Raw genomic sequence first — 22,366 nt, 5'->3', positions numbered from 1 at the left:
ATGCTATATTGGGTATTGAACTCATGGAGGGCTTTATGAAAGCACATCATGTACTCTTGTCATTGAGTTACCTCCCAGACCTAGCTGATTTTGATAAGCACTTTTGATTAAGAATCAGAGTATCATACTATGTTACTACTATTTGTCATCACCTTTTAATTGGAAATTACAAATACTTTCAAAGCATGGAACATTTAAGTTAATTTCATTTTCTAATACCTTCTTTGATCTTTTCAGAATTTGAGTCCATGAGAAATCTTGTTAAGTTAGCTGAAACAACTAGGTCAAGTATTGAACTACAAGTAAGTATTTAGTGAATTATAGAACTAAGGTTTTGCACTAGGATTACTTAGACAAGCTCCTGAAAGTAACTTGAAAAGTCAGAATATTTTATAGTTTATATAGGAAATAACTTGTGTTAATCTTTTTATTGATGAAATCCATTTAAATTTATATAAATATTTGTAAAATAAACTCATAAGAAATCCATAATTTTCTTGTTAGCTATAATTTTGCTAACTCAATTTTATAATTACTTCCTCTATTATTTTCTTATATAAGTATGTTTATGACTAATTATTTTCTGGGAAAAAATTAAACTTAAAATTTGTTTTTTAAAGAAGAGTGGGGGCCCAGTGGTGGCACACCTGGTTAAGTACACACGTTGCCATGCACCAGCACCTGGGTTCTTCGAGCCCCTGGTCCCTTCCTGCAGGGCGAAAGCTTCACAAGTGATGAAGCAGGTCTGTAGGTGTCTCTCTGTCTCTCCTTTTCTGTCTCTCCCTTCCCTCTCAATTTCTGGCTGTCTCTATACAATAAATTAAAAAAGATAAATAAAAATTTTTTCAAAAAAAAGTGTGGAGGTTCTAACAACTCTAGTGCTATTTGTATTAAAATTTTCACTTTTCACTTTTCAACTTTCAATTCTAGGAATTTATGCCACTACGTGTTCTGTTTACCAATGCTCTTCTTAATGATGTCGAAAATAGTCAACATGTACAGCGAGCTATTGAATCTCTGCAGACTAACAAATTTGTGCAGGTAAAAACTGCTATGTGCAGTATATGGTTTTAAAAAATCAATTGCATACTTTTATAATCTAACTCTTTTTATTCTTTTTAAAAAAACCTCAACAGCCTCTACTTGGTAGGAAAAATGAAATGGAGAAACAAAGAAAAACTTTCAAAGAGCTCTGGAAGCAAGAACAACATAAAATGGTCAGTGTTATAATGAAGAATTTCATCTACCAATTTGTAACTAAAATCTTCAGCAGTATATAAGTATTTACCCTGGGAAGATATAAATCTATAGCTTTTCCAAAATAGTTTTAACTACCTTGCTGAATATTCTAAAGAAACTCAAACATTAAAAGTTTTTGTTGTTTTTTATATTAGTAGTTAGATTATTTCTATTCTTTTATTATTATTATTTTTTAATGAGAGCAAGAGATACAGAAGGAAAGATATCAAGATACCAGAGCACTGCTCAGTTCTGGCTTATGTTGGCACTAGGGATTAAACCTAGGGCCTTGGAGCTTCATGTATGAAAGTCTTTTGCATCACCATCATGCTGTCTACCCAGCCCATCTTTACTATATTTAATACTCTCTCTTTCTCCCCCCACCTCATGTATAGCTTGAATCAGAGACTGCTCTTAAAAAAGCAAAATTACTATGCATGCAGCGGCAGGAGGAATATGAAAAAGCAAAGTCTTCCATGTTTCGTGCAGAAGAGGAGCATTTATATTCGAGTGGTGGTGGATTAAAAAGTATCAACAAACAGTTAGAAAAAAAGCGAAGATTGGAAGAGGAAGCATTACAGAAGGTATGATCTTTTTTGCTATTTGCAAATTGAATTATCATCAATCTTCTGAAGCTTTGGTTCTCATATAATAAGGCATCAGAATCACTAAAGGGCTTATTTTGAAGTGACTGCTGAGTCCTAGTCCCAGAATTTTTTATTTAGTGGGTCTAGACAGGGCCCACAGCTTGTATTTATAATACAAGGCACCAGGTCATGGCTGCTGCTGTGGAGATCCAGCTTCCAGAACCACTGTGCTAAGAGATACTTACTAACCTTTTGAGTGTGTGATTGTATTTATGAAAGAAGTATCTTAGGAGTAGGAAATAGTTTAGTATTTTTGACTTGTTCATTTATTAAACAAGTTTAGTTCTACTGTCCAACAGCAAGATTCAACTGAAGCTTTATATTTTCATTTTAATTTGTTCTTAGCATATTTTTTTAATTGAGTGAGAGAAAGGAAACAACATTCCTCCATTCTTTGCAGGCTCAGGGATTGAACCTGTGACTCATGTCCTCTGCCATTGAGTCCTTTCGTCAGCCTCTGAAGCTCTATATTTTTATATGTAATATGAAAATAAATTCTGTAAGATTATAATATAGAAAGTGGTTAAGTATAAATAGAGAACATTTTTATAGCTTTTTATAGACAGTAATGTTTGTAAATCACACTTGACTATAAAAGTCAAGTGACTGAACCATGATTGTCTTTGGAAGTGTTTTTATTTAAAAATAATTTAGAATTTTCATGTATAAGGAATTTGCCGTTATTTAAGTTGAGCTTTCTGGTAGCATGTACTTGCTTTAAGTATAGATTTATGTGATCAGTGTTTTTTTTGTTTGTTTGTATGTTTTTCCCTGTGATATCCCTGAAGGTCGAAGAGGCAAACGACCTATACAAAGTTTGTATGACCAGTGTTGAAGATAGACGAAATGACCTAGAAAATACCAAGAGAGAAATTTTAACACAACTTCAAAAAATTATTTATCAATGTGATTTGACTCTTAAGGCTGTAAGTAATTTCCTCTGTTTTTGAAGGCATGAGTATGTAGCAGAAAGAGAGAACTCTGATAAGGCATGATTTTTAAGGAATTTCTGAGATTAATAGGATAATGAAAATTGATTACTAGTCAGTTTAATAGTGGTATATGGTTAGAGTCATATTTCTTGTTTATACCCATATGACTAATTGAATTAGACCCCTGAAACTTCTGTAAGTACTAATATCTATTTTTCAAAAATTGAGTAGGCTAAATATTAAAATTGAATCCCTCACCATTTATTTGAAGATAAAGCATCAAGTTCTTGAATTTTTTACCTTCTTTAACTGATTTTGAAAAAGTATTTACAAATAGAACTCTCTTTGTATTTAATTTCACAAGTTTTAACACATGTATAAAAGTGTAAACACTGGGCCTGCAAAATAGCTCACTTGCATAGTGCATTGCTTTGTCATGCAAACTACCCAGATTCCAGTGCAGGCCCCACTTCACTGGAGGAAGATTTGTTGCTGTGGTATCTCTTTTCTTCATTCTCTCACTATCTAAAAGTGTCATCTTGGAATGGTGAAACTAACAGCAACAACATAAAAAATTTGTGTAACTTCTACCATCTCAGTCAGAATTCAGAACAATTCCATTACACACATACAGTGTTTATGATGTCCTTTTGTTCTCAAGACTGTCCACCATTCCTAAATCCTGGCAAAAATTGATCTGGTCTCTATTTTTAAGGGATTTATTTATCCCCAAATGTCATATAGATGGAATCTTGAGCACTATAGGACACGTTATAAATAATGAAGTACTTGTATTGTATATCTATGAAAAGGTGAAAGTCCAAATTGTAGTGCTCTCTGTGTTCTCCCACATTTCTCGCTTAAGCATTTATTTAAATCATTTTGAAAAGTCAGCAAGGTACAGAACTTGGAATTCTCTAAAATACATTGCTTTCCTAGAATTATGAACTAGTGGAACATGGAGTTCTTATAGCTTTTAGCTTCTCAGCTTAAAACTTGTGTAGGTATAAGTAATAATTCTGAATGTTGTATGGAAAGTATTTAGTTTTTCCTGATACAGAGCTTATATGAAATCAGTCAGAATAATATGCTCATAATGATACTGTTTTCTTACAGTGTCTTCTTTCTCCATGTTGTCACTTGAAACCAATGTATATGTACATAGCATCTTATACATCATGAATTGCTCTGTTTTGTTTCTCATTATAGGTTACTGTTAACTTCTTTCAAATACAACAACAACAGGCTGCCTCACTTGCGAGCCAGATGCAGTCTTTTTTCTGTAATGCAAAACAATATGATCCAGGAAGAGAATATAATGACTTTATTGTTACTACAAATTCAGCTGAAGAAAAAACATTTATTAGGTAAGTATTAATGTATAGATGAAATTATTTTAAGAAATAAAATATTTGTTGCTAAATTCCTTTCTGGTAAAGGGTGTTGTCTTTTCTAACATTGGCAGAAATAGCTCTCACTTTTTCTTTATTTTATTTTATTTATTATTGGGTAGAGACAGAGAAATTGAGAAGGGAGGGGAAGAAAGAGAGGGAGAGAGAGAGACAGAGACACCTGCAGCATTGCTTCACCACTCCAGAAGTTTTCTCTCTGTAGGTGGGGACCAGGGATTTGAACCTGCATCCTTGCACACTGCAATATGTGCACTTAACCTGGCACACCACCACCTGCCCCCCTCACTTCTTCCTATTTTTAAAGTATTATATAAGATGTAACTGTATTAAAAAGTAAAATTTGAATTTATTGGGAGTCGGGTGTTGGTGCAGCGGGTAAAGTGCAGGTAGCACAAAGTGCAAGGACCTATGTAAGCATCCAGGTTCAAACCCCCGGCTCCCCACCTGCAAGGGAGTTGTTTCACAATCGGTGAAGCAGGTGTGCAGGTGTCTATCTTTCTCTCCCCTTCTCTGTCTTCCCCTTCTCTCTCCATCCTATCCAATAACAACAATAATAACTACAACAATAAAAAAAAAACAAACAAACAAGGGCAACAAAAGGGAATAAATATTTTTTAAGAAAGTAAAACTTCATTTTTGACATGGCTTTAAATGGCATATTACACTAGTAAAGTTTAGCTGTGTTTTGACTTTAATTGATATAGATGATTAATAAGTTTTTAACTTAAAAGCAGAAGGGTCACACAATACAGTGTAGTATTTCATTTTCCTGTGTTCATTAATTTAATTTTTTTTAAATTAGATGGGCAGACTACTAATCATTCTTCTAAGTGATTAATTTATTTGGGTTCTTCTTAGGAATGTAAACAAACAATTAACAGATAGTTCTTGCACATCTGGATATCAACCCAGTAATTCTTTAGAAGGTGTTATGCATCTTCCAGACACATCTAAGGTTGAGGATGACAACTGTACAGATGCAACAGGTAATTTTTCAAATTAAACACTAATTTATGAAATAGTAAAATGTTTAAGTATAACTGCTAAATGAATTGCAGTTCTGGAATTAAACATTATCTTTTGAATCATAAGTTCACAGTTGTAAGCACTGTATATCTTTAAAGGTGGTGTTGGTGACTTAAAATTGACTAGAATTTTCATATGTCAGTGGCCAAGTTTGAATTTGAATATTCTTTTCTTAAGGCACTTCTTTTATAAGATCATGGACATTGGGAATTGTGAGTGACTCTGAAAGTACTGGAGGGAGCAGCGAGTCACGATCTCTCGATTCAGAATCTATAAGTCCAGGTACATAAGTATTGAAGCCTAGCACAAAAAAAAAAAAAAATCAGTGAAATGTTAAAATAATTCTTTTGTGGGACATATTTACTACCATATATATATATAACTATCCCATGAAGAAGAGAACATATATACATATGTAAGGTTTAAAGAAAGATAGAGGGCCAGTTGGTGATGCACTTGGTTGAGGGCACTGGCTACTCTGTACAGGGATCCAAGTTCAGGTCCCTGGTCCTTAGCAGCTTCAAAAAGTGGTGTAGCAGTGCTTCAGGTCTCTCACTCGCTGACTACTACTTCCTGTCATCTCAACTTCTTTCTGACTTGTCAAATTAAAAAAAAGAAAAAACTGCCAGGAGTGGTAGATGGTAGATTCCTCATGTAGGTACCAAAAAAGAATGATAAGCCAAACTCTTCTCTTACCGTCATTCAAAGAGTATTTTTGTGTATAAGAAGGCACATGTGTGCATCTCCTTGATAATTTTATCACTCACCAGAATAAGTTATTGTCTTGAATTTATTCCCTAGATAGTCTTAACGTTTTAGTTGACTACTTATTAAAAGTTAAAACCTATCATTATGTTTAGGGGCCATTGTGCATTCCCCCCGCCCCGCTTCTGAATGTTGTAGAGATGAAATTATACTTTCCTTTGTGAACTTATTTCATGGTTTTATCTTTCGTGGGAGGGTTAAGAAAGTCTTATATTCAAAATGAGAGAATGAAAGCAAATTTTTACATTGTAGCTAAGGAAATTGTATGATTTGCTTTATTAAAAAATGTTGTTACCTATTTATAAAACTTTGTAGTGAATCTTTAGGGAATTATACCCACCATGTTCTTTTAGGAGACTTTCATCGAAAACTTCCACGTACTCCATCCAGTGGAACAATGTCCTCAGCTGAAGATTTAGATGATAGAGAAATACCTTCCCCTTCAGAAGCTGGTATCGTATTCAACTCAATCAAGTTACTACTAAACAAGAGAAATCAGTGGCACCGCATAGTACAAAACAGTATAATTTAAAGAATCATTACTTTGCTGTGCTTTAAGCAAAAGGCATTGTAATGACTTAAATATATCCCAAGAAATGTATAAGTATGGGATGATACTATGAATCAAACATTGCATTTCCAAATATGAGATTTATAAGAGCCAGGTAGTGTGACATCTGTTAGAGGACACATATTACCATGTGTGAGGACCTGGGTTCAAGTCCATATCCCAGCCTATAGGAAAGAAGCTTCACAAGTGATAAAGCAGTGCTGCAGGTGTCCTTCTTTCTTCCTTTCTATCCCCTTCCTTCTCAGTTTTTCTCTGTCTCTATCAAAAGAAAGGGAAGGAAGTAGAATTTGGAGGAAGGGAGAGAGGGAGAACAGTGGCTGCAAGGAGCAGTGAATTCATCATGCAGGCACTGAGTAATAGCCTTGGTGACAAAACAGAGCAAAGATTAATTAATTAAAAAGAATGAGCCACACAACTTCTGGGTCAAAAATATGGATAGTGCTCAAATAAGTTTGTTTTAATGTTTGAAAAACTAAAGACAGTGACTTAGTTGTTGAAACTATGCAATATATGAGCCAGTTTGAAAATGCCTCTTTGAAAGAAATAGCACAGAAAGCTGGTCAGTAAAAAGATACATTTTTTTTAAAAATAAGTATATTTCTTGAGGTGAAAGGAAAGTGGCAGATACTGAAAGATTTTAAAAATTCAAGTTACCTTAGTGACTTGAATTAAACTTACATAAATAAGCTTGTATGTTTGAAAAAAATAGTATGTAGTATTATCTATAGTAGTATCATGAATTAAGAATACCTTTACTCTTAATACAAATAATGTTAACATACCACTTTATTCAGCTGGTTTTCTTTGGGACTTTTACAGGAACATTCTTAAAGAATGCAGTGCTTATTGACACCTATGTAACACACTCACTGTTCTCTGTAAAGGACAAAAATAGAAGTATAAATTTTCCATTTCTTTAAGCATTGTGTTCTTCTTTCTAAGAAGTACTCTGTTAGCACTGTGATTTAAAACCAAGCTGTCTAATATGTGCCTTATTATATATGTATATTATTAACTCTAAATATATCTATATTGAGTGTTTCCTTTTGTTGTTGAATATGTTTTATGAATGATTGCAAAGTCCAATTTTTCAAAATACTGTATTTTTTTGTCATTTGTTTTTCTGTTATATGATTCTTATATGCAAATCTATTTCTGTGCAAGGACCCAATTCCTTGGGGCTATTTAAGAAGACATTGATGTCAAAGGCCGCTCTTACTCATAAGTTTCGTAAATTGAGATCCCCTTCAAAATGCAGAGATTGCGAAGGCATTGTTGTATTTCAAGGCCTTGAGTGTGAAGAGGTAAGATCTTCCCCAAATTGCATTTGCCTCTAAGTGCTTCTGTTTTATACTTTTACTGATGTTACTGACTAGAATCTTTTGCTAATATATTTTTTATAAATTGGACTGAAGTGTACCTTTCATAATGTTATATTTTATTTTGCTATTAACTATATTTCAAAGACCAGTGTAAGGCCCTTTAATTTATTTTTTTTCCCTATTCTGTCTGTAGTTTACTCAGTTATGAGTTTTTTTTAGGTGAGTTAAAACTAGTTTTAAACTATCTTTTTCTTGTAGTGTCTTTTGGGATGTCATAAGAAGTGCTTGGAAAATTTGGTAATAATTTGTGGACATCAGAAACTACTTGGTAAAATACACCTGTTTGGAGCAGAATTCACATCATTTGCCAAAAAAGAACCAGATGGCATTCCTTTTGTGTTGAAACTATGTATATCAGAAATTGAAAACAAAGCTTTATGCTTACAGGTATATTTTGACCCTTAACATGAAAAGATAAATGCCAATGTGTTTTGTTCTGATGATAAGGAGACTATTTAGTTATTATTATTTATTCTTAGTTATTATTTAATCAGCACGTTGCTCTGCTGTGGCTTATGGTAGTATAAGAGACTGAACCTGGGAACTCCAGTACCTCAGGCATCAAAGTCTGTTGTGCTATCTCCCTGGCCCAATAAGGGGTCTTTCATGGAATAAAATGTTCAGTTTTCAATGAATAATTGAACTGACGCAGGTTTATTGGGAAAGTTACCTCATTTGACCCCAGTTTTTTCTAAAATACTGATAAAATGTGAAGTGGAAAAAATTTATTTAGATGTCTGCATTTAGCCATTTGTACTGTGGTAGAATTTTGCAAAAGTTTTCTGCTCTCTTCAAGGGAATCTATCGTATTAGTGGAAACAAAGCACGGATGGATAAACTCTGCCAAGCACTGGAAAATGGGCATCATCATGTTGATTTAAGTGAATTTAGTTCACATGACATCTCTGATGTCTTAAAACTTTACCTTCGACAGGTAAGGTTAGAAACCAGCCATTAAATTAAAAAAAAAAAGATGTGTATTTTGCTGATAACATTAAATAGGCACATATTTTATTGACATATTCTACTATATTGTCGGATTATTACTGTGCAAATCAAAATATATGTATAAACTCTCTGTACAATTTAAGGACTAAACAATAAACATTCACTTCTCATTGTGTAGCCTAAGGAGATAGAATATTTTACATTAGAAGGCCGTATGTGCCACCTCTGTTTACAGCTCTCAACGTCATCTGAGTATTCTTTACTAATGTTAGTAACACCCATGCCTTTGGGCTCAGCTTTGATCCTTGACACTCTTCAGTACCAGAACTGAGTGATACTCTGGCCTCATTCTCCCTCTTTATATCTCATATAAATAAATAAGTCTTATAATTGTAATATATTTAAACATACTACATTTTTAAATCTAAAAAATGTGACCCCCCCCTCTTATTAGTGTTAAAATCTTTGTGTATCTCTAGATAATGTATCATTAATTTTTGAAAAACTGAGCAGAACACATAAATGTAATGCTGCAAGGAAAGTCTATTATACACCCAGTATAGGAAAGATTCTGTAAGTAGAATAGTGCCCAGTCACAGTCTGGATGAACCTTCATTAATATTTTAATTACTGTGGGACGCCAGTGATGAAGGTCATGAATAGAAGAAACTCATCCTAAGACAGGACTCAGGTTCCTATAAGTTATATTATTACTTTTTCTGCTCTCTAGTGGAAAGCTTTTAATACTTGTTTGTGATGAAGTAAGCGATTTTTGTGGCTTCAGACAACAGCAGGGAGGTTTAGCAGAAATAATCAGTGCATTGTCTTGGTGAAAGTCATGCACATAAAAATGACCTGGGCCAACCCCAGCTGCATTCTGTCTTCAGATGAAATTTAAAGAGTTACTTATGGAATGTGTAGTGAAGGTACTCCTCAACATGTTGCTCTCTTGACTGATGTTCTTCATTGGGGTCCTTCTTCATTGTGGTGGTGAATGGCTGTCATGCTGAAATCTCTTTTTTCTACCCTTTTCTCATTTATGAGAGACACCTGTCTTCCATGGCATATTTTCCTGCTTTTTATTTATTCTGGTGTTTTGACCATGCCTATCCCTGAACAATGTGAATAGTAGTAAACACTTGAAACATTATTCATCTGTAAATATCTTTTTTGTCTCCAGGGATTTGCTTGCACTACAAATCCATTGCTCCTGGAGGCTATTTTTTTCCCTTTTGTTGCCCTTATTGTTTACCGTTATTATTATTGCCGTTGTTGTCATTGCTGTTGTTGTTGTTGGATAGGACAGAGAGAAATGGAGAAGGGAAGGGGAGATGGAGAGGGAAAGAAAGACACCTGCAGACCTGAAGTGACCCACCTGCAGGTGGGGAGGCAGGGGCTTGAACTGGGATCCTTATGCCAGTCCTTGTGCTTTGTGCCATGTGTGCTTAACCCACTGCGCTACCACCCGACCCCCCCCTTTTTTTTAAAAGATTTTATCTATTTATGAGAAAGATAGGGGAGAGAAAATCTGATACCACTATTGTCTGTGTGCTGCCAGGGATTGAACCCAGGACCTCATCCTTCAGAGTCTAATGCTTTATTCATTACACCACCTCCTGGGCCATAATATCGTACTTTGTTAAGAGGAAAGGGATAATATGAATCATGGGGAACAAGATTGTATATTAGAAATTATTTTTCATCAGAATTTTGAAAGCATAGTTTTGTTCTCTGTGAAGTATAAAATTGATCCCATTCCTAAATCCTTCTGTGTGGCATGTTTTCTTTCTGAAAACTTGTAGAATATGTTTCTCCTATTCTGCAATCTTAGAGTGGTACACTTAGTTGTGGAGTATTATCATTCACTGTTTTTCCCCAGTGCCATTGAATCCCCATGGAATTCTGGGACTTGAACCTGTGCTGCACTTAAGTATGCCCTTAGTCTACATTTTAAGTACAATTTAAATTGCCTTGAAAAGAAGAGGAAGAAAGTTTCTGTCTGAAGCTAGTAAAGGATACAGCCCTTGTCCTTTCTACTGACACTTGATTTCTAAGTCTCCACTTGATCTGCACCATCCTTCTGGTTAGCTGATGTCCTCCTGTATGTACTATGTTGGTGGCATAAGTACCTCAAAGAAGGGCAGCTTTGAGGCCCAGACCTAGTTGCACCCCTCTCGGTTAGAAAGGAGTTCACTGAAGGATATTGGAGCTTCATATTTCTCACAAAGTATATGAGTAAAATGAAGGTTACTCTCTGGCACTGTACGATTTGAGCATGGCTTCCTACACTTTAGTCTTAGTCCTACAATATGCTTAAAACAGATTGAGAGCTGACAGGATTAGATCCAGTTCAGTCCATTTCTGTAACTAGCTAAAGCAATCAGGACTGATTCACTGTGAAATTTACTGTTACTCAGTCACCATCTCCCTTTCTTAGTTTGGGATTATGTAAACTACCACTATAAGAGTTGTTTTTTTTTTTTTTTTACTTTTTTTTATTTCTTTATTGGGGAATTAATGTTTTACATTTGACAGTAAATACAGTAGTTTGTACATGCATAACATGTCTCAGTTTTCCATATAACAATACAACCCCCACTAGGTCATCTGTCATCCTTCTTGGACCTGTATTCTCTCCCCCCCCCATGAGATTTTTTTTTAAATAAACAAATGTATTTAGTTAATAAATACATGAAAGTGAGTAGTAGAGTATTAATCTTCACTTTTATAGTCTTGGTGAAATGGACACACAGTGCAGCCAGCACAGAGATAAAGAAATAAGACGTTAGCAGCACTTCTTGGCTCAGATAGCAGATCCAATATTTGTATATTCTTTCTTTCTCTCATACAATTCCACTGAAATACCATTAAGTCCACAAACTTGGAGAAAAACAAAAGAAACAGTCTATAGACTGAAGAGCAGATAAGCAGTAGTCTTGAAAAACTTTAAATCCTAAACTGAGAACTGATATGTTTCCAGTATCCTAAGGAGACTCCAGGGTAGTAAGTACTAGGTTTCTGGATAGGTTTGCATATTTCTGAGTAACCTCTTTCCCAGAAATCTGGGATATTCTTTTCTGGGTAGTGCTTATAGTTTGACAGTGCCAAGTACAAGGAATAAGGTAGGCAGTTTACCTAAAGTTAGGAATTTGGGGTTTGCATATATGCTGAATTACAGATATCTTGAAGCTGTCATACTTAAATTGATTCAGTAGTCTGGAGTTTACCCATCTGTATACCTACAGATATGTAGGTATGTAAATACACTTCTCTTGAGTTAGCAGGGTAGTAGTAAAGCAGATACCTAGAAACACATATTTGGAGGTTTCCAAATGGGCCATCTTGCTCATATTACACTAAAGATCAAATTCTACTAAACTTTCAAGTAGTGAAGAGCCTTTTTTAGAAATAACTCCCAACTCTCAACTCTCATCTTAAGCAGAAAAGATGCAAGACAAGCAAAATGGGGGACAGGGGACACAGCAGAATGCTTTGGCACTGGCGTAGCTTTGTTATAGTGTCTTTGTTTATTGCTGCCTCAGAATGTAGAAATTATACATGTTTGAGGTCCTAGTTCAGCTAAAAAGAAAAAATAATGCTTGTAGTTCTATAACTGCTTTATGGTGTCACTAGCTACATATGTCTTGAGCAGTGGAAATCTGGCCAGTTCAAATGGGCACTAAATGAGAAACACAGATCTCAAACACTCAGGATCAACAACAGTTACAAAAAGTGGACTATTTCATTAACAATTTAACAGTCTTCTTCTTCTAGCGTTTGCCCTTCTTCCGTAGCCAGTCAGCAGGTCAGGTTGAAAGCTGTCAGGAGCTGCTTGTTGCCGGCTTTGAAAGTGACTGGGATCCATATGGATTCAGTCGGCTAGGAAGGATCGTCAGTTTCCCCAATGAATGGGTACTCAACGGGATGCACCACGAGAAGGTCGATCCAATGCATCCCAAATTTAACAGTGATACAATTGATCAAGGACACCAAAATGGCTTTGCAGAATAGTTTTTTCAAACTTTCCCTCTCTGGCCATTGTTTAGGTCTCTAAGGATTTGAGCAGTGCTACAAAACCTGTGGGCAGCAAGTTCCAAGGTCTGGCTCTTTCCCAGACTCACTGTCAAACATAAAATTTCCTGTCTTGTCACATTTTATTTACTAAACTAATAAGGATAGATATTGCACTTGATCTTAACTAAGAGGCTGAGAAGCAATGACATATCTTGATGCATGGAATTATATTTAAATATTCTTAAGGCATTTATTAAATATTTTTCTGTCAAGGTTTCACATGAGCTTAAAATTTCATCTACTCCCCTCCCCCCAACCTTGACTGCCTCAGCTGCTCCTGAAGTTTATTCCTTGCAGGTGGGGACCATGGCTTGAATTCAGCTCCTTGTTCATGGTAAAGCGTGCTCAACCACCACTTCCCAGCCCCCTATTAAAATTCAGTCTTCTCTATTGAGGTGTCCACTTAAGCTTATTACATTGAAACACATTCTCCAAATGAGTGTTCCAGCATTCACGTGATGAGCCTCAAGATCAGCCTCTTTGTTCCATAAGTGAACCAACTGGATGCTAAACTGATAGATTAGTGAGGCATACCCTTTGGTAACTTGAGACAGGGACTTTTATCTGATATGCTTATGGAAATTCTCATTGTATTTTTAAAGCCTAAATGACTAGTGCCAGGGTAAAAAAAAAAGCTCACCGCTTAAGGGTCCTGCCTTGTCATGTGTGGCCCATGTTCAAATCTCAGTACCAGATGAGAATGCCATGGCACTGTGAGAATATCTGGTGCTATAATATTTGTCTATCTGAATTAAAAAGTGAAAAAGGAGCAGTGAAAGTGCACATGTAAAAGTCTTAGGCCCATAAAAATTTTGATTATTAAGAATATGAGTTTTTATATAAACCTATTACTTTATGCCAACCTTCAGTGTGTAACACTCAAAAGCTATATAACATTTGTTCTCTGTCTATCCCAGTCCAGTAGAATAGAGAATTTAAGTTTCTTCTAATTATTGTATATGTTATATTATCCTGTATTTGTTCCATTAAAATACTTAAAGATCACTTACTTTGGGACGGTTATAAAAGTAACTGGATAACAAGTTACGCCAGATTTCTTAAAGGCCATCATTGTGTCTTTAGGCTTAGAGCTAATTAATTTTCAATATAGATAAAATTTATAGTAATGATATTAGATCATGTGTTGTAAGCATGTACATTTTAAAATATGTGTTCTTTTTCCTGTTACTCAGACTCAAACATACATTAGGAACTCAGTTGATTACTAAAAGGATAAGGATGGAATGTTACCCTAATATGATCTTATTTTCTTAGCTTCCAGAGCCATTTATTTTGTTTCGACTGTATAATGAATTTATAGCTCTTGCAAAAGAGATACAACTTGTCAATGAAGATCAAGAGACCAAAAAGGATGATACTGAGGAAAAAAAGAAAGCACATAATAGTGTAGAAATAAACCGAATTCTTGTAAAAAGCAAAGACCTTCTTCGGCAGTTACCGGTGTTAAATTTCAATAGCTTTCATTTCCTCATATTGCACCTTAAGCGGTAAGGACTTTGTATAAGTTAAACAAACTTTAGCCAGTTGGATAATTATTCAGGTTTTGCTTGTTTTTAATGCCGCAAAAATAAATACCACAGAACATAAAATTTACCCCCGTAACCACTTGATGTATATACTAAGTACATCTATACTGTGATGGTGTGGAGATGGTGATGTATTTTTATTATTACTATTATTTATTTATTACTGAGAGAGATAGGAGGAGAGAGAGAACAAGACACCATTCTGGTATATGTGCTGCTGGAGATTGAAATTGGAAATCAGTGCTTGAAAGTCCAATGATTTATCCATAGTGCCACTTTCCAGACTACACTGATTAAGTTTTTATAGAAAAACACTTTAAACATTTCATTTTTAGGAAAAGTCAGGCATTTGATATGTTTATAAAACATTCTTCCCTTGGATGCCTTCTATGGGTCAGGCTGTTGCCGGAGAAGCAATAAAAGAAAGGTTTCAGTTCTCTCTTGTGCTTGTCAGTTTGGATGGTTGAGCTAAGAACCAGTGCAGTGTAGCTTCATTCTTCTAACAGCTGTGCACAAAAGCAAGAAATAATGGGAGCTATGGGAGTCATAAACCAGAGAAGGTAACCCTGAGCCAAATTTGAAGGAAACAAAAACCATACTTTAGTTTCAAGACAGACATAAGAGGACATTGTTCTTTTTTTAGTTGTTTTTATTGTCACCAGGATTATCTCTAGGGCTTAGTGTCTGCATGGCTACACAGTTTCCAGTGGCTTTTTTTTTTCCTTTTATTTTTCTTTCTTTTTGATAGAGGGTGAGAGACATAAATAGATGAGAGAGAGAGATAGGAGAAAGACCAGCAGCACTGTGCCATCTCTTTGTGAAGCTCCCCCCTGCAAGTGGGTATGTGTGTGGGGGTTGGGGGACTTGAACCCTCGTCCTTGCACATGCAGTGTATGCACCCTATCAGTTGCACTACCATCCTGCCTCTTTTTGCTTGATTTTCCTTTTAAGCTCTTAAAAAAAAAGTGTGCGTGTGTGTGTGTGTGTGTGTATTTGTGTTGCACCAGAGTAAAAGACTTTGGGGTGGTGAGGGGAAAGGGTTCAGATCCTGGAACATGATGGCAGAGGAAGACCTAGAGGGGGTTGAATTGTTATGTGGAAAACTGAGAAATGTTACACATAAACAAACTACTGTATTTTACTGTTGATTGTAAACCATTAATCCCCCAGTAAAGAAAAAATATTGATTTGATAATGATTAAGAAGATTATAAGATCAGAAGGTATAATTTCATACTGTTCCCACATTCAGAGATCCATGTCCCATCCCCTCCAGTGGAAACGAAACTTCCCTTAATCCCTCTGGGAGTATAGACCAAAATTATTATTTTTAAAAATTTTTTATTGTCTTTATTTATTTGATAGAGACAATCAGAAATTGAGAGGGAGGGAGGGAGACAGAGAGGCACCTGCAACACTACCACTTGTGAAGCTTTCCCCCTGCAGGTGCTCAACCAGGCATAACACCACCCAGCCCCTGGACCAAAATTCTTTATGGGGTGTAGAAGGTAGAAGGTCTGACTTCTGTTAGTCATACTCCCATCCTGTTTATATCTTTTCCTAGTGGAGTAAGGCTCTGGAGAGGTGAGACTTTGGGACACATTGGTGTTGTCATCTGCTCAGGGAAGTCAGGATAGAATCTAGTAGTATCTGCAACTTGGTGGCTAAAAGGCGGTAAGATATAAAGCAGGACAAATTGTTTAGTAGATAGGAACTCAAAGGTAGGAGTAGAGCAGATGATATTGGGGATCTTTGTGTGGGAAGAAGCTAGGAAGTCTATTGTAGGTATGTTCCAAGGGACCCAAGACTTTAGTAATTTTTGCCTGAGCTTAATAGCTAACATGCAGGTGAAAGGTAAAAGCATTGTCCGGGGAGATGGTGTCAAAGTTGAGAATAGGGTTAGAAAGCTGGATTAGGGCAGAGAGTAGCCCCCAACATAAGGAAAGTATAAATACCATTAACTGTTAGCCCTATCAATCTGACAGACTGAGGCAATCTCATTTTCTTCTACCTTCCCAAACCCATCGTAAAGTACCATCAGAGAAATCTAATAAACAGATCTCATGCAGTTTTACTTCTTTTTCTTCACAGGGTAGTGGATCATAGCGACAAAAACAAAATGGATTCTAAAAATTTGGGGCTTATTTTTGGTCCAACACTCATTAGACCTCGGCCCTCTACTGCACCCATAACCTACTCTACAATAGCTGAATTTTCAAAGCAAGCTCAGTTGATAGAGTTTATCATAACATATTCGAAGAAAATCTTTGATGGAATCCTACAGTCACAAGAAGTACGTTATACTGATACCGGATATAATCCAAAGCAATTGTTACCACCAGATTCAAGAGACTCGGAAAAATCCATGAATTCCCTCTATTTGTCTACAAAGGAAGTGAGTCTAGATATATTTCAGATTTGGTGTTGGAATTTTATAGTTAATATCAATTTAAAGTTTTTGAACTGTTGTATGATAAGCTTCGAGTTTAACATTTCTCTTTCATTAACAGGACATTCAGACTACTGATAATGAAGGCAGATTTTCTGATTCACTTACGTCATTTCAGAATTCAGAAGTCCAAAATACATTTGGAAAATGTGATACCTGTCATACTGGTGAGTAGCCATGTGAATTACGTATATACTGACTTAAAGCTCTTGCCAGAAATCTATGACTAAGTGACAAGGTCAGTAGAATTTAGAAAAATCAGAAAAGGCAGCTTTAATAATCAATGCATAATGAAATAGTACTTTAATAATAAAAAAAAGTCATCAGTGAGACAGTTTTCACTACTTAGTGAAAATAATTGCCTTTTAATGTATTTTGGATCTAAATGTTTTTCTTTACAGTAATATCTCTTATCAAAAGGCACCTTGTCAGTGGGGGAGATAGTACAGTGGTGTAATGTTGGACTTACAAGCAAGAGGTACTAGTTTGATCCCTAGCTCTATATATTCCTAGATGTCACCACTTGTGAAGCAACCTCCCTGCAGGTGGGGAGCAGGGGGCTCAAACTGGGGTCCTTGCACTGGTCCTTCCAGTCCTTGTGCTTTGTACCATGTGTATTTAACCTGATGCTCCACCACCTGGCCTCCCTGTTTGCTTGCTTTTTTAAAAAAATCATATTTAACTGATTTTATATAAAATATTATTTATTTACATATATTTAGAATTCTAACATCTTAAATCAAAGTGCTCTTTTAATTCTGAGTATTTAACTTTTATCCATAGGTAACTGAGAACAGTTGGAGAAAATAAGACCATTGGGGGGGTACATCTAGAACTCATTCAGACTCTTGTTATATTTTTGCTATAATTTCTGATTTTTAAATAAATCTCTTCTTTTTTTCAGATAAGAAAATGAACTTGCCAGTAGATCAAGAACTTGAATCTGTACCAGCAAAAATGGAAATCATATGTAAAACCTCAGAAGAGTCTCCTTTGAAGTTTGATAGTAGCCGAGACAGTGTTGGGAGGCGCACTCCACGATCCACAAATAGACCTGTAAGTTTGCCTGTAGATAGAGTACTACTGCTTGCCAGCCCTCCTAAGGAGACAAATGGAAGAAATATGGCAAAGGTAAACTCAGACAAGTTTGGCAGGAATCCTGCATTGGACGGAATTAATAGAAAAGACACCACTACTATTGTTTGTTCCAAATTTGATGACTTTGCCCTGCCAACTATACAAAAAACTCGAGAGAAGGAGTGTGAACAAGGTGACCCAGCTGCCAAGACTGCAGTGGCTGTGTCCAGTGCACTCCATGAAAGAGGAGTGATGAGCATCAGGGTCAGTGGGGACCCCCCAGCCAGTGCCACCCTGCACAGTAAGCCACACACAGAACCAGTCAGGTCTGGAAGACAAGTGTCTGAGAGACGATCCTCTGACTCTTGTCCTCTGGCCCCTGTCAGAGCTCCCAGAACACTGCAGCCTCAGCACTGGACAACATTTTACAAACCACATGCTCCCACTGGTGGTGTGAGGGGTGGGGGAGAGAAACTTGTAACACCCTCCACAGCAGTGCCTGTTGGCACAAATTGTGCTCCCCAAGGGTTGGTTTGGAGCCCTGTTTCAGACTCAGAAAATGCTTGTGCACGTCCTGTGCATCAGATCAGTAAACCTAAAGAGAACTCAGAGGAGCATGTCTTGCCTGATATGCATCCAACCTGTCAGAGACCGAGGCTAAAACGAATGCAACAGTTTGAAGACCTTGAAGATGAAATCCCACAGTTTGTGTAGGCTTCTCAGATTCGGGCTGTTGTTGTTGTTATTGTTGTTTGTTTGTTTTGTGGTGTTTGTTGTTTTATGAAGCATCATTATGACAGGGCCCTATCTGTGTAGGACTGTGAAATCATGGGTTTTGCTTTTGTTGTTGTATTGTGTTTTACTGTTTTGTTTATATCATCATACCATGTTGATTATATGGTAGAATGTTTTGATAGGTCCACATTTGTTCTTCACTGGAATTGTCTTTATATCTGTATTTTTGTAGTTATGAATATGTATGTGGACTTTTTTTTAAAAGTTCAGTTGATTTTCCTTATAGGATGGTTCATTGAAATACATGCCTAATATATAATATATTCTCAACAAGTAGGTGCAATTGGGAAGTCAGTTCATTTTTGAAGTGAAAACTAAGTGCTTATTTATAAAAGGAATATTTTGAATGCAGGTGCCTGAGAGATCTTTGTTTAGTATGGTTGCCTCTTTCACACAGTTTTATAATGCATCTTTTAAATGTGGGTTTTTTTATGCTATATATGTATTCTTTTTATTTTTCAATTGGCAACTCATTTTTTCTAATATTCACACAATGGCCAAAAAGGCTTGCTAACTGGTATGTGAACATAGTTTAATTAATTGCCAATTTTACATGTTTCAAATCCATTAATTGTAGAAAGAAAGTACACTTTAACCTGTTTCTAAGTTACATATTTCAGTTGTCGTACATGACTTTAATTTTGTTAATAAATTTATAGTATTTTGGCCCTTGGCTTTATTCTTCTGCATAAAGCTTTGTTGTTTCACAGTTCTGAACTTCTTGCTATTTTATGTAATGGTTCAAAAAGGTATTTAAATTAAGTGCATTTCCTGTTGGTATTTCTGGCTTCAGTGCTTCCTCTAAAGTGTGCTTTGTTTTGTTTTGTTTTGTTTTCCATGTAGGAATATTTTTATATACATTTTCTACCTGAAGTTTTACCACTGACAATGCGTGTTTTATCTAAAATCTTGCAATATTCATTTACTGATTCTATGTATATAACTCAGTAACTCCCATTGTTTGGAATTTAAGGGATGGTGTAGATATTTGGCTTCATTTCATTTGTAAAAATCCCCATTTAATTTTTTAGAAATAATGCATTTCATTCATCCTGAGTTGAGTCATTTTGCCTAACATAGGTTATAAAATGACGAAAATAATAAAGTAGCTCCTTTTTATATGTGTGAATTCTTTTTGTTGCAAGTACTTTGTTTGGTAATGTACATTTTAAATTAATTCAGATTTTCATGGTTTCTCTGAAATTGCGGTTTCTCAAAGTAAAATTTGAAGGCTTTTTGCATGGGTTTACAATTCTTGACTATAACATGGAATAATACATTGTATGCAAAGTTTTTACACAGTGGATTATGACATTAAGGACTAGAGAGATAAATAGGCTGCACTTCTGTGTTGGAGCTTGCTTTTATTCTTTTTTGTACAAGAATAATTGTATTGTTAGGAAAACCTAAAAAGATAACAAGAACTAGCACTTACTAACACTTCTGTGTCATGAATTTTAACTAGTTCCTACATTAGTTATTTTGTTTTAGCAGCCAATGATGGGTAGGTAAGTTTTTATTGTTTGTTTTTGGTTTTTTTATTCCTGTGTTACAAATAAGGAAACAGATCGTTAAAGTGACATGCTCTAGGTTCCATAGATGTCAGTGGCTGGAGTCTTAAACACTAAGATGTCAGACTATGATAGTGCTTCTAATATTAAGTGATTGCTCAATAATACCGGTTGAGTGTTTAATGATAGAAAATACACCTTAAAATTACTTTAATGATGTAAAAATTTCCCAATCATACAATTTCCCATTTCTACAACCTATCAAATGTACTTTTAATAACCTTCAGCTTCTTTTAATGCATTGAAGCAACCTAGTTAGAAAATTTATCTCAGCATCTTGCTTCATTGATTACTTCACTGTTAAACCTCACAAGTGAGAGTTCTATTTCTGGATCCTTTCTGCTCTCTGACATCTGATCCACCTTAAGCTGTCATTTCCTAGAGCTTTTCAGTCGCTGGTGTATTAAGCAGATATCTCCTGAGAAGATATGGCTATTCCTGAATACCCACTGTTTGTTCTGTGCCTGCTCCCTGTGCTGAGCAGCTGTTCATCAGAAATCGTTTTAGGATACATGTATGAATACAAATCTTGAGAAGAGCTATCAGATCACTGGAGAGCTTGTTGAAAGTGTACTGTTGACCATGTTTCTGAGAAGTCATTTGTGAAGGATTGGTCATAACTTCCCTAGGTAGACTTGTTTTACATGCTAAGAACTTAACTAGAAATTAGGAGTATGTTCAAGTTACATTGTACCTTTGGCAATATATGTATATTGATAAAGAAGTGAGGACAACTGATCCCCTTGAAGGGTTTGTTGCATGTAGATCTCTGTGAAAAATAGTCGTATCTCACTATTTTTATGGATTTCAGATGATCCTGTGGCTATACTATTCTCACCACTCGTTATTTACAGCTTGTACAGTTGTGAATTTTTCTTTAAGGAGAAAATATTGTGCATTGTATGGCAAGTTGTGGTCTATAAAATTCTGTGGTTTTCCTTTCCGAGATGTAGCAAATGTTTTTGATGTGTTGCTGTGATTATATATGTCGACAATTGAGTAGCATGTGGAGTTTAGCAAGGTTGCTCTACTCATAATCCATATGCAGAGACCAGTTCTATTTCTCTTTTATATCAGCTCTAGCAAAAAATGAAAGTTTTCAGGCATCTATATTAGTAGCATAAGCATTTCAAAATACTTCTGAGATGAGTTGGCAGAGCTGCCTTTCATATGTAAGTTCCCAGGTTTGAATGCCAGCACCACATAGAATTTTGGGGCATGCTGTGGTCTCCACCTTTACCCCTCACTCCTCTCTCAGTTAAAAGGAGAGGAAAGATACTTTGCAATTCAGAATATCTAATAATAAACCTGAGGAAATATGTATGTACAAGAGCGTAATAGAGAAAATTGTATACTTGGGACAGGGTTCACCATTCTGAGTTAATGAAAGGCTGTATGAGATTGTGGAGTCTGTAAATGCCCTGTTTTGTAACAGATTGCACTTTAGCTCATTATTCTTGTCTGAGTCAATCACTCCTATACTGGTTACAAAATGATGACTACATTGTTACTTTTACTTTGATTAATAGTCTACAGAAGGGAAAACCTCATCCATACTACATTTGTTTAGGTATTTATGTCACCAAGGTGTCATGGATTTCTACATTATTCAGTAAGTCACAGTATATTACTTTCATTTATTTTGATACCTTTCATTTCCCAGTTTTGCTTTAGGTAACACTGCCCAACTTACTTTTGTATCTTTTTGTCTCTTATGAGCTCTGTTGTTTTCTGGCCCATCAAGTTGTACCAAACTCATCTGGTATATGTCCCTGCTTCAGCTCTTTTTCCAAGGAGCTTGGGTTCCTTTAAATGGAAATCAGTGGAGCCTGGTGATGGTGTACCTGGCTGAGTATATACACAAGGATCCAGATTCAACCCTTCCCTATCCTACCCTTCCCACATATACAGGGGGAAAGGTTCAAGAGTGGT

General features: G+C 35.8%; 1 protein-coding gene and 1 pseudogene across 8 annotated transcripts in view; one reads left to right on the top strand and one right to left on the bottom strand.

Annotated features, from left to right (window-relative positions):
- LOC103127711 (rho GTPase-activating protein 29) overlaps window positions 1-19,982 on the top strand; it is a 60,032-nt gene extending 40,050 nt beyond the window's left edge. For all 8 annotated transcript variants that reach the window (XM_060202114.1, XM_060202110.1, XM_060202109.1 and 5 more), the window contains 16 exons: window positions 238-302; window positions 931-1,041; window positions 1,137-1,217; window positions 1,635-1,823; window positions 2,675-2,812; window positions 4,028-4,185; window positions 5,089-5,216; window positions 5,434-5,538; window positions 6,375-6,473; window positions 7,757-7,896; window positions 8,173-8,361; window positions 8,771-8,908; window positions 14,272-14,504; window positions 16,634-16,937; window positions 17,053-17,158; window positions 17,896-19,982. In XM_060202114.1, the coding sequence (XP_060058097.1) occupies window positions 238-302; window positions 931-1,041; window positions 1,137-1,217; window positions 1,635-1,823; window positions 2,675-2,812; window positions 4,028-4,185; window positions 5,089-5,216; window positions 5,434-5,538; window positions 6,375-6,473; window positions 7,757-7,896; window positions 8,173-8,361; window positions 8,771-8,908; window positions 14,272-14,504; window positions 16,634-16,937; window positions 17,053-17,158; window positions 17,896-18,782 (3,071 nt within the window). In that variant the 3' untranslated portion in view covers window positions 18,783-19,982. The remainder of the gene's footprint in view (window positions 1-237; window positions 303-930; window positions 1,042-1,136; window positions 1,218-1,634; window positions 1,824-2,674; window positions 2,813-4,027; window positions 4,186-5,088; window positions 5,217-5,433; window positions 5,539-6,374; window positions 6,474-7,756; window positions 7,897-8,172; window positions 8,362-8,770; window positions 8,909-14,271; window positions 14,505-16,633; window positions 16,938-17,052; window positions 17,159-17,895) is intronic.
- LOC132541521 (U2 spliceosomal RNA) lies at window positions 12,960-13,140 on the bottom strand (annotated as a pseudogene).
- Window positions 19,983-22,366: the final 2,384 nt, after the last annotated feature.

Source organism: Erinaceus europaeus, chromosome 11 (genome assembly GCF_950295315.1).
Source record: "Erinaceus europaeus chromosome 11, mEriEur2.1, whole genome shotgun sequence".
In the NCBI taxonomy this organism is placed as follows: Eukaryota; Metazoa; Chordata; class Mammalia; order Eulipotyphla; family Erinaceidae; genus Erinaceus; species Erinaceus europaeus.
Note: the sequence above shows the minus strand (reverse complement) of the source record. Positions and strands in the feature narration are given on the sequence as shown.